General features: G+C 25.0%; 1 protein-coding gene across 3 annotated transcripts in view; it reads left to right on the forward strand.

The window, feature by feature from the left end:
- The window catches only part of LOC145837723 (mediator of RNA polymerase II transcription subunit 12-like), a 29980-nt gene extending 29611 nt beyond the window's left edge, over positions 1–369 (forward strand). For all 3 annotated transcript variants that reach the window (XM_082945149.1, XM_082945150.1, XM_082945151.1), the window contains exon 42: positions 100–369. In XM_082945149.1, coding sequence (XP_082801275.1) covers positions 100–177 — 78 coding nt within the window. In that variant the 3' untranslated portion in view covers positions 178–369. The remainder of the gene's footprint in view (positions 1–99) is intronic.
- The last annotated feature ends 14374 nt before the right edge of the window (positions 370–14743 follow it).

Here is a 14743-nt window from a genome sequence, read left to right on the forward strand (position 1 = left end):
ATTTTTTTTTGATAACAATTAAAACCTATTTCGGATATCTGTTCTGTGGCTCATAGTTTATTAAAAGTTTAAACATTTAGTAAATTAAATAATAAAAAGGGCCAGCAGCAAAGTTATCCCGGGCAGCAGAATATAATGATGAGGAACACGAACAACATGCCGCCACCGTTTCAATGAACACGTGAGTTGTTCTGTCAGTGATTCTGTAGTTTCCTTATCAAGCATATCTAACTTTGTGAATATGAAATTAAATTTTAAGACAAGTTATGTTGTTATAATTAGACGTTGGTTTTTTTAGCTTGAAAATTGTTTTTTTAGCCAGTAAATTCTTATAATACAAGTGTACATAAATCATCAAAGTTAAAGTAAATAAGTGTTGAATAAACTTTGTTTATATTTTTAAAGAAGTAACTGTTATGGTGTTTTTAGAACTTGCTTATATGTAACATTTGTTTTTATTAATTTGTTTAAGGTTATTGATGACTATCTACTTTAACTATAAAAATTATTTTGATTGTTAATATATCATTTTCTAAATTCATAAATTTCAATCGCTTACTATTTCTGCTTTTTATTTTTATATGATTTCGTGTATCCTTGTACTTATAAAAAATGTCGTGTGAACACTTTATAAATTAAACTAAAAATGTCACATTAAGTTTTCAATTAGTGTAAATTATTTAAAAACATTGTACATTACTGTAAACTACTTAGAAGTATGTGGTGACAGTGTTTTTAATAATTGTTTTGTCTGAAACAAACTAGTATGTATTTATTTTTATTTTATTCGTCTATCATTTAATAAAAACTCAATAAAATACTTCAGATCTTCAATATTGTTAGGGTTTTGATCAATATAATACTAATTAATTTAAAAACCGTTTTTAATGTTAGGTATATAAAAACTCAAATACTCGATAACAAAGAGTTAATGTAGTTTTCATTCTTTGTAGAGCTTATTCTTGTATTCATAAAAAAAAATATTCAAAAAGTTACATTTTTTATTTGTAACAAGTGTATTTTGGTGGGCTAACTTATGAATATCATAACGCTTACAAATTAAACACTAATCAAAATATATAAACTTGTTTTTTAGTTATTAAGTTTTCCCAAGCCGTTTTAAAAATTGGAAAACCTTTTAAGCATTAAACAAGTTTTCCTTTCGTACGAGTAAAATTTAAATTAAAAGTTATATTTTTTTATGTTTTCAACATAACTAAATAAAAATTATATTGCTAATTATTTGTGGTTTTTTATTCAAATAAATTTAAAATAGTTTATTAATTGCTTATAAAGAACTAGTAAAAATTTATACGCTTGAAGCTACACTCTTTAATTGATTATATTTGTTTTTTATTTAACATTTTTATTGCAGTTATGAATATATCTTATGACATTCAACAAAATCACATTACTTTTGCATGTTGCTATATACTTTCTGTAAAAACAAAAAAACTAATTGTTTAGATTTATTTTGAAACAGTTATTTAGCTGTACAATTTAAATGTTTAACGATATCTATGTCCACGACTTCTTTAATTTATAGTAAAAAAGTTAGTTTTGTTTGAATAAATTATCTAATAGTAACACGAAGGTACAAAAGTCTACTAGAAAACTTGATATTACTCAGCACAAGCATATAAAAAATATTTTTTTATAAAAGTAATGCTTGTACGTTTAATTACTTACTGTTTAAAACATAAATAATCAATAAAGTTCAAAGCTTTTACATGTTTTTTATAAATTTAATAGATTCATAAATCTAATACAATTCCGTTTGTTTTAGCAAAAACGAACCTAAAAAAAACCTGATAAAACATAGAATTCTGTCAGTGGTAACAACCCTTGCTACTGATCATGAGCACCATCAGTAAGTCACTTGTTCCTTTTTCTACCGCCAGCTTTTCAGAAGTTTTGAATAAGCACGCTATGTGTGTTCAGACTGCTTGAAAGGCGTTGGGTGCCAGTAAACATAGTCAAGCATGTAATCCTGAGCTGACTTACACATATAACCGGTTTTGTCAAAAGAATTAAGTATGTCAGTGTTAAGGGCAGAGGATGATAAAAATATGTTGCTTGTAAATTTGACTTTTAGTGGGTCATTGAACAAATCAATAAGCTGCTCAAATTTTTTTAGTTCAGAACCTGGATAAGCAAAAAGACCTCTCGGTCATCGGGTTGCATACCCAACTTGGTCAAAATTATAATAAGCTACGAATGAAAAAAAAAACTTTACGGTCAAAATTTAAATTCTAAAAACGAAAAACTAAATAAAAAATGAAACAATTAAGCTTTACATTACAACATTATATACTTTTCTAAAAAAAAATATTTTTTATGCACATAGATATCTAATATTTTACACATAAAATATATATTAAACTCTACGTCAAAAGAAAATCTGAAATGTGTTTTATTTTCAAATTTATCAACACTTAAGCAAATAATTTAACCTTTTATATTATATGAGTTAAAGAGGAAAAAAAATAAAAAATATTTTTTTTATAAATAAGTTTGAAGTTTTTTTTGTAAGTATGTTTTCGAATTTAGACTTTACTATCAACTTATTAAAAAAAATTGAATTAAAGCTATAAAATTAAAATAAAGTAACAACAAGTTTATAATATAAAGCTGCAACATTCAAAAAAATAGTAAATACAGCTATATTCATAAGGAAAAAAAGCTTAAACTAGATAAAAAGTCTAAAACAAATATATCCTTTTAATTAAAACTGTCAGTTTTTACAAACTTGAACAAAAGTCTAAATATAGGAGTTTAGCTACTTTAAAATAATAATGTAAACAACCACAAAAAACACTTAGAATATTAAATAAGTCTTTTTTGAAAAATTTAAAAACTAAATAAAAAACACTAATAATCATAAAATAAGTCAACCTATTACTAGTTTCAAATTTTATCAGTGATTTCAGCTAATGATTTGAATATTTAACTTTCTTTTTTTTCTGGTAAAAATATAATTAGAGACTAATAATTTTATTTACACAGCTAAAATGTAGACTATGAAATTGTATACTAATACATTAACAAACTACAAACCGGAAAGAAAAAATATTACAACTTTCTACAAACTAGACTGGACCAATGCTATTAAAACCCAGTTAATATACTCAAAAAAATATAAATATCTACTCAGATGAAAAAAGAATACTAATCTACTATTTATAAGTAAATAAGAAAATCATGTTCATCTAATGTTAACTCTATTGAATTAGTTGATCATTTAATAAATAATCCTTTAGATCAACCTGGAACCTTTCAAGATGGCTTTGGTCTTTTAAATTAGCAGTTATGTCTGTCCAAAGTTTACTACCTTGATAAGCAATAACGTATCTAATATTTCTTATAACAAGTTTTTCCAAAAAAGAGGCAAACGTTTTTACTACAATTATGAAATGAAATAATAAATACATGATTTTTGACATCCTGCTTTAATAAAAATAACTTTTTATTAAATTCTTATTTCTACTAGTTTGACGTATGCTAACGAAATTCAACGGCCTACCTAGAGAATTTCTTAAATATAATAATGTTGCAGAAAAGTATTTTAAGCTTTCGCTTAAAAAATGTTTTAAATGTTCTTGAAATTATAGTTTCTTTAAAAATGTTTCCACAACTTATATTAAAAGTTAAGAAAATGTTTAAGTGAGTATTCGGAACAAGTTTAAGTAGACACTTAAAAATGATTTGATTGATAACTAAATTCCTAAATAAAATTATTCAACAGATTGTTTTGTATTTTTTTATTATAGACAAAAAAAAATCTTTTTCATTTCTTTTTAGTTTTCTTTTTCATTTCTTGCTGTTTTCTGTTTTAAAATCAAATGTTAAAAGCAATTAGCTACAACTTTTAAAATGTAAAGTCTAAAAACCTACTTTTTTGTATTGTGAATAAAACTTTAAAGTTTGGTAATTAAAACGTTTTCGACAAAACTAGTTTAAAGTGTTCGTGAGTTCAAATGTAAATTGAAGTTTTTTAGCAAAGTATTAGTTTTAAGACTTATTAATAGCCATTTTTATTGCAATTTATATGAATTTTAAGCGAGTAAAATGTAAATTTATTAGCGTAATAGCAGAGTAAAAGCAATAAAAAAAAAATCTTACGACAAAATTTATAAAATTACCCACTGTATACTATTTTTGACTAAAAGTCTCTTATTTGTAAATAGAACTTTATAACTTTGACATTACTTAATAGTTTTTGAGTCATATATCAAAACTTTATGCTTATTTACCAATTTTATCTCGGTTGTAATCTAATTAAGAGTATTATTGTAATTATAAAACGATTTATTTATACAATTAAAAATTGTTGAGAGTCGAATTTTACTTTTTCTAAAAATCTTACTTCTTTCTTTCATCTTCGGTTTGAGGTCTTACACCATCGGTTTCCTTAAAAGTGTTGAAGTTTTAAAATTAAAAAGTGATATAAAGCATGTAAAGTTTCAGCTGCTTTACGAAAAAGGTTTTGTTTTTGGAGCAGTGTTTATTAAGTCACTAAAAATTGTGCACCAACCTCGCAAATAGCGTCTATTTCTGCTTGGTCGAGCTTTGTTACGTCGATCAGTACAGAATCGTCGAGTGTAACTGTTTAGAGCATATTTGAGTGAGCATTAAAAGTTTTGTTTGCATAAAATTAACGTATTTACTGTTATTTGTAAGTTTGGTTTTATTTTCGTTCTTATGAACTTGGTACACAAGAATAACGGCAGCAATTTTTTGTTTCAACAATCGAACATCTTCAGACTCGTCGTCAATTTGGTCGGGTAGTTCGAAATTGTTTTCCACGTAATGCTGAAGTAAGTGTTCAGCAAACTAAAACAAAACACTTGTTAATATAAAAGTTTGTTTAAGAACAAAAAAAAGCAAAAATGCTCAAAATAAGTTTCCGTCTAAGGACTTCGGTTTGTGAAAAGAACTCTCGGTCATCTTAATAAACAGAAAAGAAGAAAATCATTAAATAAAGTAGTTGTGGAACTAACATTTTAGAGAACAAAGTTATTTGTTAAACAGATCAAAAAACTCGACTACGACTCGATGAGTATGTTTAATTACTACAAATCCTAACAACTCACTTAGCAGATTTATTTCTAAAATAGCTGTTTCAAAATTAAAACTAAGTCATTTATGCTTTTATATAGGTTACAGTTCATAAGACAAACTTATAATGATAGCAACAAAATTCCTTTGTAATACCTTCATGCACAGAACGCCCTCCAAAGACGCTTTCGTTTGCTCGTTTATCTTATCAATCGCATCCCATTTAATTTCACTATATCTTTTGTTTATACTTTGGCATTGTGAGTTTACCGCATCTCTTCTGTTATTGTGGTGCATGTACGGAGACCAACACTTTACTTCGTCAGAACCAGGTGTGTCAATCTAGTTTCAAGTTTAGAATTAAGTAAACTTCTAAAGTTGTGTTAAAAATAAAGTATAGGTGATATTAAAAACTAAGAAAACTGAAACACTGTATTAGTATGTTAACTCTAAAAAAAAGAATTATAACAGCATTTTTAACAGCCTAAGTTTAAAAAAAAACTTAGAAAAAAAAAGTAATTTTTGTAGTTTTATTAATAAAACGAACATTACTTGTTTTAATCTTATACTATTGGAAATTGGAGAAAGTTTATACTTAAGCACTTGAGTAAAAGCAATTGAGTACATTTGTTAAGCTATGTTTAAGATACTTAAATTTCAGTCTAAGTATTTCTTTATATATTTAATTTTAAAATCAAAATAAAAATGCTTGTGGTTTTATAACATTTAACTTTTCTTGAAGTTGTTTACTTACTATTTAGAATTAAATTTTAAAACTTGACAAGTAAAATATTTATAACTTATTGACAAATGTAAAATAAAAACTTGTAAGAAAATATATTATAGAAAGTATTAAACTAGATTCAAATTCTCAAACTAATTGAAAAAGTTATATAGTATGCCTAGTAGACTGAAACTACTTATAAGATCAAACTTCAATAAAGTTTTTGAATAAATAAACCTCAACAGTTCTTATTAAGAGTTTAGAATTTTAATTGAATATATATATATATACTAAACTATCTAGCAGTTTTTTTTTAGAAATTTGTATAAATAGATATTAAAAAACAATATATAAAGTTTTAATCAGTTGACCGTTTTAAATGCTTTAACGTATGTTTAATTTACATGCGCAAAAAATAAGGCTGCGCGACAATTCTAATTCGGACATATTAACTCTGACAATTCAAATTCTTAAAAAACTTTTAAAGGGTCACAAGTTAAAACATGTTATTATTTGAAAAAAATGCGTATTTATGTCTAACTAACACCTAGAAACTTTTTTTCTTGAATATTTTTGAATATTTTTAAAGATACACAAAAAATGTTTTAAACACAACTATTTAAAGATTAGAAATAATATTATGCTAAATGAGATCGTAGCGAAGCAAGTTCACTAGAATAAATGATAAAATAATTTCACAGCACTCTTATTTTATTAAATTAATATATGTTTCTATGTGTTAACAAGTTACAATTTAGGACACATAAACATATGTAAGTTTAATAAAGAAAGAGTACTGTGAAAAATTGTTATTATTTTTATAACTATCTTATTCTTTTTAGTAATTTTAAAAACTCTATTTTATTTTGTTTTCAACAAAAATAATTGTTTGTAGTTATTATTTAAACATTTATACACATACTGATTTTTTTAAAAACATACCCTTTTTCTAATATTTTTTCTTTATTTGAAATTTCTGAATTAAAATTGTCATGTAACCAAAAATTAGTTGTCAAAAATTAATAATCTCTACAAATTGCTAACCATCAAGACATATTCTGAATTCTTAGAGCTTTTAGTGTTGCTTTCGCTTTTCAGATCTATCAACTTGAAAGATATGTTTATGTTGTCATGATTTTCGCTGTTAAGTATACACTTCATCAGGTGTATGTAGAATTCTATCAATTTTTTCGACGGATTGTTGTTCAAGGTTGCGAAATCTTTCTTCATCAGGTATAAGCTCTCATTTTTGTATTTTACTCCCGCTACTAAACATCTATCACCTAAGATTTCTTTGGCAGCCTTTACTTTTTCCTTGACCTATATTTTTTTGATAATTTATCTTAACTAGTATGAGATTTTTATCTAAAAATTTAAAACTAAAAATGATAAGATGCTATCTGTTTTCAATTAAATGTTTGTAAATTGATCAATCACTATGTATATATTTTTTATAATATACAGTTTCAATTAGATAAATACGATTAGGGATATTAGCTATGGATAGTATTTTGAGACTTATTTTTTTTGTTTACAAGTACTTATTTTTAACACAATTTAATAACTTATTTTCGTTTTCTCACTTACTTAGATAAAATATTAATTAAACTTAAAATGAAAAAAAAGCTGTATTGAGCTTTTCTCGGTTTTTAAAAATATATTAAAGTAAAAAACATGCAATTATAACTTTTTGAAACTCACTGTTTTAAACTTTTTTTCTTCATTTATGGTCTTTATATATCTACCTGCAAATTAAAACGATAAAATATAGGATAATAGTTTGCAATAATAGTTTTTTTGACTTTTTGTTTAAACTTAAAAAAAATTAAAACTAAAACGTTCTGAAATTCAAATTTTAATTTCTTGTTATGCTGGAAGAGTCTGATAACCTTTGAAAATATACTTAATTGAATTACAAAAAAGCGCTCAAAACATATAGGTTTAGGACATAGTACACGAAGAAATTTTAGGTTATCGAGCCATACACCACGGATACGTTTTAACGTCTTGTCCAGGACAAATTGTTAAAAAAAAGATTAATACTTACTTAATTTCATCATTTCAAGCTCATTGGCCACACTCGTATCTTTCTTAGTGATTGCGTTTCTATCAGGATTGTTCATAAAACTTTCGTCTAAATAGTAAGAGTAAAATAGTAAGAAACTGTAAACACAGTTTATTATCTGATGCTACGTTACAAAATATTAAAATAGTAATTTCTAAGTTGAACTTATAGGTCAGTGTAGTAATAAAAATAAAATTTATTGATAAGAAATTTTTGTGTTTCAAAATTCTTAATAAAATAAATTTTAAAGCGTATAATTAAAATTAAACTTTAAATTTACTTTTTTTAGTAAAGCTCTGTCTTAAAGCACCCATTATTTTTGTTAAATCAGTTTTTTATGAATTATTTGTACAAGATTTTATCAAAAAAAAAAGAATCGAGTTTAGTAACTTTTTCTACGTATAATCTAACCTTTTGCTTTATACAAAATATTTAAATCATAAGTGTAAATAACTGTATCATTAAATTTGCAAGAAGAAACTTTTGTTCAGCGTCATTTTGCACGAGGTGTCAGTTTTGAAACTTGTGCATGAAAGGTAACTTTTGCACGACGGGTAATTATTTTACAATAAGTCAATTTTTCACAAGAGTAAATAAATAAAAATATAAGTAAAGAATGATATAACGAAAGTTAACGATAGTAAGGGTTAGGGGTAACAGTGAAAAAAAAGTAAGAAAAAAATATATAAAACAAATAAAACACTGATAATATTTACCGACCAAGGGTATGGTAAGATTGATAATTAATAAAAAGATAAAGTTAGAATAGTAATAAGAAAAAATTAAAAAGTTACTGACCAAGGTTAAGGTTCAGAGGTAACAGTGATGGTAAAAATACAAAAAAGTAAAAAAATAATTTTAAAAACAGTAAAATAAGCAAGTAAGAATAACCTGTGCGAAATTGACGCTGTACAAAAGTTTCTTCTTGCATACTTGATAATACATTTTTTTACAGTAATGATTTTAAATAGTAGGTATAAAGCAAAAGTTCTTTAGGTAAGTTTAATTTTTCCGGTACACATGTATAAAAATCTAAATATAAAAAAAATGATTCAAGAAATGAAAAACTTTTTACTTTTATTTGTTACAAGCATAAAAAATAAATAAGCATAAACAGTGTACAGTGTATATTTATTATTAAACTTTCTAAAGTAAAGTTAAAAAATTTTTTTTTTTTGCATATGCTCGTAGATATCTTAATAGATTGATACTCGTATTTATATAAAGTAATCTTCCTCTTAAGAACGCATTTTGAACAGCCAACAGGTAGTATGTAGCTAAAAACTATCATTCTAAATGAAAAACTGCATTTCGAGCACAAACATTTAGTCTTAATAGCGCGAGCTCAATAGAAATAATACTTTAAAATTATTTCAATAACAAATTTTCATCGCAAAAATTATCAAGTTTTAAGATACAGTGTTTTTAGTTCTCGTATAAATTTAACCTGGATAGCTACCATTAAACAGTTTATCTTCACTTATATTCTCTGTTTTGGATGTGTGCAAAAAGGTGGTCTAAGATAAATTTTATTTCTAATACATTGATAAACACAGCACAATGAAACTGTGACTTTTGTAAAACAAGTTATTTTTGTAGCTACTTTTTTTATCGACAAATAAATTTTCAACAAGACAAATACTTAAAGCATCAAATAACTTAATACTCTAGTTAAACCGACTTTTTTCAGTGACTGCGGGTAGTTTCATATCGTCTGCCTGTTTTTTTTTAATGTTGAACTAATTAATTTACAGGATTAAATGTATTAACACAACAGCAAAGCTTTAAAAAAACAATTTAGAGTTATCAAAATATCTTCAAAGCATTTTTAAATTTTATAATTTATATTTATTTTATCCACTTTAAAATAAACTAATATAACTCTGCTCCATTTAAAACAGTTTAAAGAGCTTCAGATAAAAAGTTTTTTTTTTATAATTTATATTTTAAAGTTTATTTAAACTAATATTTAAAGTTCAAGCTAACTAAAACTTCATCTGCTTTACTGTCGTCGAAATCTTTTGGTTTAACTAAGAAAGGAAACGTTTTCTTCAGTTGATTAGGACCTTTTGTAATAAAAATAAAGTTATTGTTTAATACCTATATTTCATGGTTTCATTAAAAAATACCAACTACTTTTTAACCTAAAATTTAGTGTTTTACAAAATTTTTATTTTTACTCATATCATGATTATTGCAAGTCTCGTTTTCATTCAAGATATATATACATAAATGTTGTTATACTTATTATATATAAAACACCATTCTTAATTCGGTGAAAACTGTTTAAACGCATAAAGACATGAGTTAAAAAAAAAAAAGATAAATTTTTGAAAAGAAAACTTTACTGTGTAACTTATTATTAAGGTCAACAAAAAAGTAAACTTATGTATAAAGATAGATAAAACCTTTATTTTTAATTCAATAATATCCTTAATTACACAAGTTAGTAAACCACATGTATTTAAACTTAGAGTGTTATCCTAAAAATTATTAAATAGATAGTTCGGTGACATTAAAGGTAAATATCATAGTTCTTTATTACTGTACCAATTTTTTTTTATGTAGCTCGAAGTCAAAGTTATACTAGCATAAACGTTTTGCATCCTATAAATAAATATGAAAGTAAGTTATATTTTGAGAACTTCATAGATCAGACAGGCTAAAATTTTTAGTTATAAACTTTAAATAAATTAGTTTAAAATTTAAATTCTAAAAATTGATTTTGATAGAATAAAAACTAAATTAAAGTGTTTTTTTATATCATTAAGATGAGTTATATGGTAAATATTTATTTTAAACTTTAATTAAGAAATAAAAACAAAACAAAATTTTTTAAATCTTTAAAAAGTATTTTATTTATTAAGAAGACACAATACAATGTTGATGGTTATGTTTTGATTGTTTCTTTTTTTGCTAATGTTGGTTATAGTTTAACTTACATGTACTATATTTAGCTCACTTTACTTTGATAATAAGTTTTTATAACCTATTTTGCAGAAATTAATACATTTTCAATTTCTTTAAGCTCATGAATTTAAATCAAAAGTATAATTAAAGCAAAAGAAAAACTCTTAGCTAAAGTAGAAAAGGGTTTAAAGCATTTACAAAATCACTTTTTTCTCGGACAAGTAGATTGTAGGAGTTAAGTCTTTTAAATTTTTAAAGGTATTGAATTTTGTTAATTATAAACCGGCAACAAATAATTTCGAAATTCAACCTAAAAATTGGGAAGCTTTGATTCTACAAGCAATATGAGAATGTGTTGCTTTTGGTCCATTCAGGTACACGTGTTCAAAAATATATTTCATAGAATATTCATAATCACCAACAGGCATCAAAAGTTCTTTTAAATAATTTTCATACAACTGACCCAAAAACTGCAATGCGTTATTGTTTTATTAAGTATTCGTTTGTACTAAGCTATTATACAATGTACATCTATTTACTAGAAAGAGAATAATTAGGAGAAAAACTAGAGAACAGGGTTTCCCAAAAACAGGCAATATTTCCCCGATGTGGGTGGTTTTTGACTAACAGGCATTAATTAGAAAGGAGGTAAACATGCAAATATAAAGTTAAGTAAAAAAAGGGTCTAAATCTAACAAAGAGGGCTATACATTTTTTTTTACTTTGTTAAGTAAGCAATTGCAAAAATGAGTTTAGGAAACCCTGGTTTAGAATACTAGGTCTTTATTAAGTTAGCAGTAATAGTTACTGACAATCAGAAAGTTTCTATAACCTCAGTTACTGAGGGTAAACTAAAACAAATATAGTTTCAACTGGTTTAAACACCTGAATGTACGTGAATCTTGCTGGTTCGAACTGTTTCTTGCTGAAAACGAACTCATCAAAAAAAATACGACTAGAGTGACTGACCTGAAAAAATAATAAGTGACATTGAGAAAGAAAAAAAAAAACAGGTACCAGCAAAACCTTCATTTAAATTAGTCATTGTTATATAACTATATAAAAAGCAAACTTACTTTTATACGAAATTCGTGCAACGTTTCATCGTCTTCACCAAGCAAACTAATTTCAAAGTCTTTGTGTTCTGGGTAGCACTTCTTAAGAAATTGATGATAATAACCAACCAAAGCTAGAGTTGGATTTGTATACAAAGAATCAAAATCCTCAGTGCTTAAAATAACTCGAGTTTTATTATCCACGAACAATTGCAACTCCAGCTCGTCTGGGTGGCTAGCTTGAAACTGATAGAAAACAATGTGTTTTTTAAGCTCGCGTAAACTGTTTTCAACAAAGTAATGATATTTTTAACTTACAATTACGTTTTTCTTATGGTCAGCTAGCCATGTGAAAAATTCATCTGTAATAAAAGTGATTTGGTTGTGTTAAAGGAACTAAAACAAAAACCCATGTTTAAAACGGTTTAGTTCGACAAACATGTTCATATCTACCACAGTTAGGCTAGTTTCTTTATGCTAAATACATATCAACAGGTTGTGTAACAAAAAGGTAAAGTAATAGTAAAGTGTTTTCACATTATGCAACTAAAATACATTTTAACCTGGTGTGTTGCCACTAAATACTTCAGTTTCAGGTCTTTTAGTTTCTTTAGCACGTTGTTCTGTTGTGAAAGACTTGTCAATAGGAATGAAAGTTAGGCAAATATTTTGATAACTGATAATTTAAAAACAAAAAATTTCATACAACTGCTTTTCTAGTTGTGTAGCTAATATAAAAAGCGCTTTTTTTAATTGTAAAATAAAATAGGTAAAACCTAAAACATGCATTTTTTGGACGGTAGAGGAAATAGTTTGGCTAAGATAAATTTGAACTTCTATATGTTGTTCTTTGTAGCTAAATAAGTCAAAATTTATATATATATATATTTATTTTTAGTAACAAAACTGACTTTGCTTCTTCATCCTTGACTCTCTTTTTTCTTTAATTTTATCTGTTAAAAGTACTTTTTTAATAGAAAGGGTTTAATTAACAAATATTCTAAACTATAAATATAAACTGTGTAACAACCTATATATTTATAAAAGTCCAAAATTGATACTATGAAAACTTTAATTAGCAGCTATTCCTTTTCAAAACAAATAATTAGTTGTATTTATAAACACATATTTGAAATTTAGTTCACACATCACGCTCTTAAATAAAAAAAATATTCAGAATAGAGAGGTAGTTGCTATTTTTGCGAGACACTCTTTAGTAACATAAGTACATAAACTTTTTGTTTAATGTACTATATATTTAAACGAAGGTCTCAAAAACTCATTTTCACAAACGTAACTTTGACGGAAATTTAAAAATTGTAGCCTCTTTATTAGTAAATTACCATTTATATTTTTTGCTGCCTTATAAACAACGCCCCCTTTTAACAAGAATTTTCCTAAAATGGACAATACTAATTAAAATTATTTTTTTTAAATTGAAGTTTGTAAAAAAAAACTTATGATAACATATTTTTTTAAATATATAATACGTAAGCAAGACGTTCCCAATTTATTTTATCAAACCGACTTTAAAAAAACAACATTAATAATGATATCTATTTTAGGGAAATTTAGTTTAAAAGGGAGCGTTATTTAGTTAGGCGGCGAAAAATACAAACGGTGATTTATTATTTAAGAGACTTTAATAATACATTATATAAATTAAAGATTATATAGTACACAAGCAAAACATTTTAAAATAATTGAACGAAACCTTTTAAGCTATAATTCATAGAAAGCTAGTAAAAAATAATAAATTTTGCTAGAAATTAAATTCAAATTATGAGTTTTAAATATTTCAAAATTATAATTAAAAATAAAAACTGAAGATTACAAAATATCTAAACATTTTTAATAATGTAGTCAGATTAAAAGGTACCTTTTATTGACTGCTTTAATATTTGATAGTCTTCGGTTTCGATTGAAGTACTACTGAGTTGTTTATCTAAAAAGTCATTTATACTTACAATAAAAGTTTTAAATTTTTAAACTAGCCATATGTTTTATCGTTTTATACTAAGCAGCAACAGTATATTTATTTATTTTTTGGTAAAAAAACTAAGAATATTATAAAAACAGAGTTTTTTTTATTGATAATTAAATCTGTTATAATTTCAATGATAGGTATAAAACTATTACTAGGTACGAAATATGTAAAAAAGCAATTTTACACTTTTAAAACTGATCATTTTTTCTCAGTTGTAAACACCTACTTAACGCCTTTGTAAAAATTATACTTTGATAAACAAAATTAATACATATACAGAAAAAATTGCTTAGATAAATTAAAAAAGGAAAATGCATTATATATTTATTAATTATAAAAAAACACTCGAACTTATATGCACTTTGCTTTGAGTCAATCATTCTGCTAAGAGTGTTGATTAAACACAAAAATTAAACTTGATTTTTAAATTTTCACATCTGTTTCTTTACAAAAGATAGACTAATCTGATTTATAATAGTCATATACTGCTTAAGTTTTATCTAAAGTTTAATAAATTTTTGCAAATTTTAGGTAGATTACGGTTACATAAATAAAGTTTTACTTTGATTTTCCTCTGTGTCAGTTTTTGCTTCAAATGTTTCGTTAGGAAGACTACATTTTCCATTACTTTTAGAGTCATTTGTAGTTTCTTAAAAACAATTAATCAAGATAATTTTTTTAAATATTTAATTATTTCTACTACTAATTATGAACAATGTATCTCGTAAAGCATAGTGTCTAAAAGTATTTCTTACTCTTAAGTTTTGTTTTTTTCTTCGACTTAATTGTAGGACTACTGCTTTTTTCTTGAGGTAATTTAGAGAAAACTTTTCTTGTTTCTTGGTCTTGGTTACTTGAATTTTCCTCAGTAGTTTTTATCTTTGAAACTTTCTTAGCTAATTCATTTATAAATGTTGTATTCGGGTTTTATTTAGCAAATTAAT

Source organism: Thalia democratica, chromosome 6 (genome assembly GCF_965202585.1).
Source record: "Thalia democratica chromosome 6, ktThaDemo2.hap1.1, whole genome shotgun sequence".
Lineage (NCBI taxonomy): Eukaryota > Metazoa > Chordata > Thaliacea > Salpida > Salpidae > Thalia > Thalia democratica.